At 33.9% G+C, this 4,335-nt stretch overlaps 1 protein-coding gene across 1 annotated transcript; it reads right to left on the bottom strand.

Moving 5' to 3' along the window:
• Nucleotides 1–6: 6 nt before the first annotated feature.
• On the bottom strand, nt 7–2,535 carry LOC117119820 (tRNA (adenine(37)-N6)-methyltransferase-like; the record flags this gene model as incomplete). Its single annotated transcript, XM_033264756.1, is given in 4 exon segments — nt 7–311; nt 935–1,429; nt 1,722–1,885; nt 2,209–2,535. Coding segments are annotated over 4 exon segments (1,104 nt in total). The 3' UTR covers nt 7–78.
• Between the last annotated feature and the right edge of the window lie 1,800 nt (nt 2,536–4,335).

Below are 4,335 nucleotides of genomic sequence, written 5' to 3' on the forward strand. Positions count from 1 at the left end.
ATATATATATATATATATAGGGGAGAGAGAGAGGGCGGTATGATCTGAGTACGGTAGGAGTAATCTTTTCTTGACAAACTAACTAAAAGAACCTAAATGCTTGAATTCTGGTTGAACTTGTAAAACTTCAGCAAAGTTATCTCTGAACCAAGCTGTGACATGGATGTTATCCACTGTAAAGTAGTACAGTTTATCTTGACAAGTGTTGCGACGGTAGCTGGATCTAGGATCGGCTGTTAAGATATTTGTTATAGCTTCCTTGGCTTCTTGTGCACTTGAGAAAAATTCCAACACATATTCATCTTTTGAACCTGTAAGATTACAAAATAATGACAATAAATTGGAAATTTAGTTTGTGTCTAATGACAAAAATAAACCTGGTTGTTTAAACGTATGTGCTGTACCCACATTATTGTCAGGCACAAACTGTATTTTATGTTTTAGTCAAGGGTGATTATAGGCCTACAAACTAGGTTTATCCTGCTTAAACCATTACGATTTTACTAATGATTCCACAATTGATGCATATGTATAGGCCCATTCCAAGTTATACTGCAAGTAGGGTAATGCTTTGCCCAGGAAAGTTAGGGAATCTAATCTTTACATTTAGCCCTACCCCAGCCAGGCCTTCTAATAACCCACTGAAGTGGTTAAAGTTTGAATCTGTCCATTTTTCTTGGTATGTGAGCTATGGCTAATTAGTCTAATTAACTACATAGTGTAATTGCACAATTATGTAAAAAGGAATTAAATATTGTGGTTGCACAATTATGTAAAAAGGTAAAGCTTGATGTACGTAATCAAACTGTTAAAGGAAAAAAAAAGAAAAAACATCATTTTTTTAGTTTTTTTTCCTCTCCTATGAACTGGCACTTCATAAATCTCTGCTATTATTATTAATATTATCAAATAATAATTTTTTTGCAATTTTTACCATTAGAATGTTTTGTCAGACTTGAATTTATAAAACTGTTTAACTGTTTTTCTGCACTGGGAGTAAACCGCACATAAAGCTCCTTTATTGGTGGAGAAGTAATCCATTCTGGTACTCTGACATCCTTCACAGATCTTTCTGGGCTTGCTCCTTCTAGTTTGGCTCCTTCTGGTCTGGTTCCTCTTGCTCTGGTTCTCTCTAGTCTGGTTCCTTCATGATACTGTAAATTTGAAACCTCTATTGCATCATTTGTTGCTGCACTGTCATCATAATTCACCTGATCAATTGGAAGCAAGTGTTTGGACAAATCCTGTTTGCTATTGGCATCCTGTTCTGCATGTGTAGATTGATAGTTGCCAATCTCTTGATCCAGTCTTGGTAACTCTGCAGCTCTGAATGCCTCTTCCGGTCTGTCGTACATTGGTACATATGGCTTGATGTCCAAGATCGGTGTGTTATCGATGATATCAATCCCAGATAAAAATATAGTATCACCTGAAAAAGATATACCATCACGTTAAACTGAAAATTTAAAAACAATAATTGCATACTTTGTAAGAGTGATTAGATTTCAACTCAAAATTAGAATAAAAACATACTGTTGTCTGCTTTTCAAAGTTTTTTTTTCCTAAATATTGTAGGTGTACAAATTACATATATACATATTTACATACATTATTTATAAAAATGGTTTGTGTTTAGATTCTTGTATTGCTAACAATAAAATAGCAATTAGAATTGCTGAAATTGTGCTTTTTTGAAATTACAATTCCTCTTATACTCTTACCTTGCACTTTATCTAGTTTGGCCAGAGATAAGCCTATAGGATTTGGTCTGTGTGGACTCCTTGTGGAATACAGTCCGGTCTTGCCTCCATCTAGTCTAGGGGGTTTAACCTTTGCTTTTGTAAAACTTGTCAATGGTCCATTGTCATGGAAAGCAAATAACACCCTGTACAAAACAAAAACAGTGAACATTGCAATAACCATTATTAATAACATAAATGTATTAAAAAACATGCTGTAAAAACTCCACTCTTTCCCTGTTGTAGTGATCCCTAGAATATGTCAAACCTGGGCAAGCTCTAGTCAAAATATTATTAAAGTTACTGTGAAGAGAATACATAGATAAACATTCATTCATGTATTCAATTGTACTTGCCATAAGGCACAGAATTGCAGAAATTTTTAACAAAATACAGTATGTAAAAATCTTTAAAAACAATAAAATGCAATTGAATTAAAAAAATATTTATTTAAATATGCTTTCATTACCAGACATGTGAGAAGCTTGCTAAACCTTCCAAACTGTGCTCAGGGTGGACAAAGACTGATTTTGATATTTGTAACCTTGCTTTTGCAAAGCTGCACACAGATGGTTGTCTCGGAGTCCCATTCTTACTCTTGAAACAAGAACGAAGGTGTCCAATAGGCTGCAGTGGAAATATTGATGCGCGTTGTTGAAGCTGCATTGCATCTGTGTCCATAGGTCTTGCCTTGTTACATGTTGGTACTATTTCATCTTTCTTTGATTTTATCAAATTATATAGTTCCTCAACATCTTTTTTGTAAACATGTTTAAGTGTTTCGATTTGCTGTCTGTAAATACAATTAATATTAAATGGATTGCGAATGTTAAAAAGACGAAAAGTTGAACTATACCACTTAGTGCTAGGAATATTTCTGACTGGCACTACACCAGCCTATAATGGAAATTAAGGCCAATACAATAGTCTTGGACATAAATGGAGTACTGTATCTGGCCAATGTCAGCTGCTGCAACAGTGGTTTAGAGTCAAAATTTCCATACCACCTATTAAATAATTTGTCTTGAGTGTAAAATATGGGTTGCTTAAATTACAGGTACAGGAAATAGCTGTGAAATTTCACAAGATTTAGGGGCCACTTTTTCTTAGTTTTCACAATAATTTATCAGTTTAGTTAGTTTAGACAATGTAACCAAAGATCCCAGCAAAAGAAAAGTCCCTTGTTTTGGACATTAACCCATGATCAATTTCCGAAGTATTTTTGTAACTACAGACATTCCATAGAACTTGAGAATTCTGCAAGTTTTTTACAATGACTAGAGATACAGCTGAGTACTCTCAAAACTGAAATTATATGTAAATTCACTATTTTAAAAAAGATGTGCAAAAATATGGGTTTTTTTACAGCCTTGGCTATTGTACAGTATAGTTGTTACATAATATAATATTTCTTACAGTGACTAGCATTAACAATCAAGTCTCCTGGATTGCCCTGGAGTCTCCAGCAATTTTGGTCCATTTTCCGGTCTCCCAGAAATTCCACACTTTCTCCCGGAATTTGAATTTTTCTTGAATTTCTCCAGGATTTTACCAGCTTTTCACAATTATTGCTTATGCTAAACTAAATTTTCCCATTCTTGACCATTAAATATGGCAGACATCCAATTTATTGAACATTCTAGGCAGCAATAAGGTATTAACAATGACCTAAGCCTGCCCAAAGCTTCTTTGTTTTTATACTGAATATGGTGATGAATTTGTACATGCGAGTCCTTGTACATGCGTTTTAGCCAGTACATGAGTCGAAAACATCTGTCTGTTCCTACATGACAAATTCTCCAGAAATTTGACTTTCACAACTTGGGACCCCTGAATAACTCGATTATGAAATATGTGACAGAAGATTGCCTTTAATTGGTCCGTAGTTGTGGCATTTTAAAATTTTATACTGTATTTGTTTTTGGGAAAAATGATGCAATGACTCAGTAGGCCTCCCAATTCACCTAAAATCCAATTTTGAAGGCCAATTTCCCTCTTCCTAAATAAAAATAAATATTAAAGTTTTCCCAGAAAATCTAGAATTTTTCTTCGAAATAAAAAAAGAGAATAGGCCTATCTGTAAAATTTGCTTCACAAATATGAGATTTGTAAATAAAATGGGTAGGCCCCTTTCTGCATAAATACTTGTATACAGTACTTATTGTTTGTTGAATATTGTTTTAATGTATTTTTGTAAGACCACGAAACAGGATACATTAGTTTAAAGTGTTTCCCTTTCTGCATAAATATTTGTATACTTATTGTTTGTTGAATATTGTTTTAATGTATTTTTGTAAGACCACAAAACAGGATACATTAGTTTAAAGTGTTTCCCTTTCTGCATAAATATTTGTATACTTATTGTTTGTTGAATATTGTTTTAATGTATTTTTGTAAGACCACAAAACAGGATACATTAGTTTAAAGTGTTTCCCTTTCTTCGGCCACAAGTCAACTCGGCCACAAATGAACTCGGCCACAAAAAGTTCGGCTGCAGTCAACTCGGCCACAAGTCAACTCGGCCACAAGTTAACTCGGCCACAAGTCAACTCGGCCACAAGTTATTTATAATTAAAATGAAATGTAAATACGGTAT

The sequence above is a fragment of the Anneissia japonica genome, unplaced genomic scaffold (assembly GCF_011630105.1).
Source record: "Anneissia japonica isolate Jap-2015-1 unplaced genomic scaffold, ASM1163010v1 scaffold724_len3256291_cov202, whole genome shotgun sequence".
NCBI classification, from domain to species: domain Eukaryota; kingdom Metazoa; phylum Echinodermata; class Crinoidea; order Comatulida; family Comatulidae; genus Anneissia; species Anneissia japonica.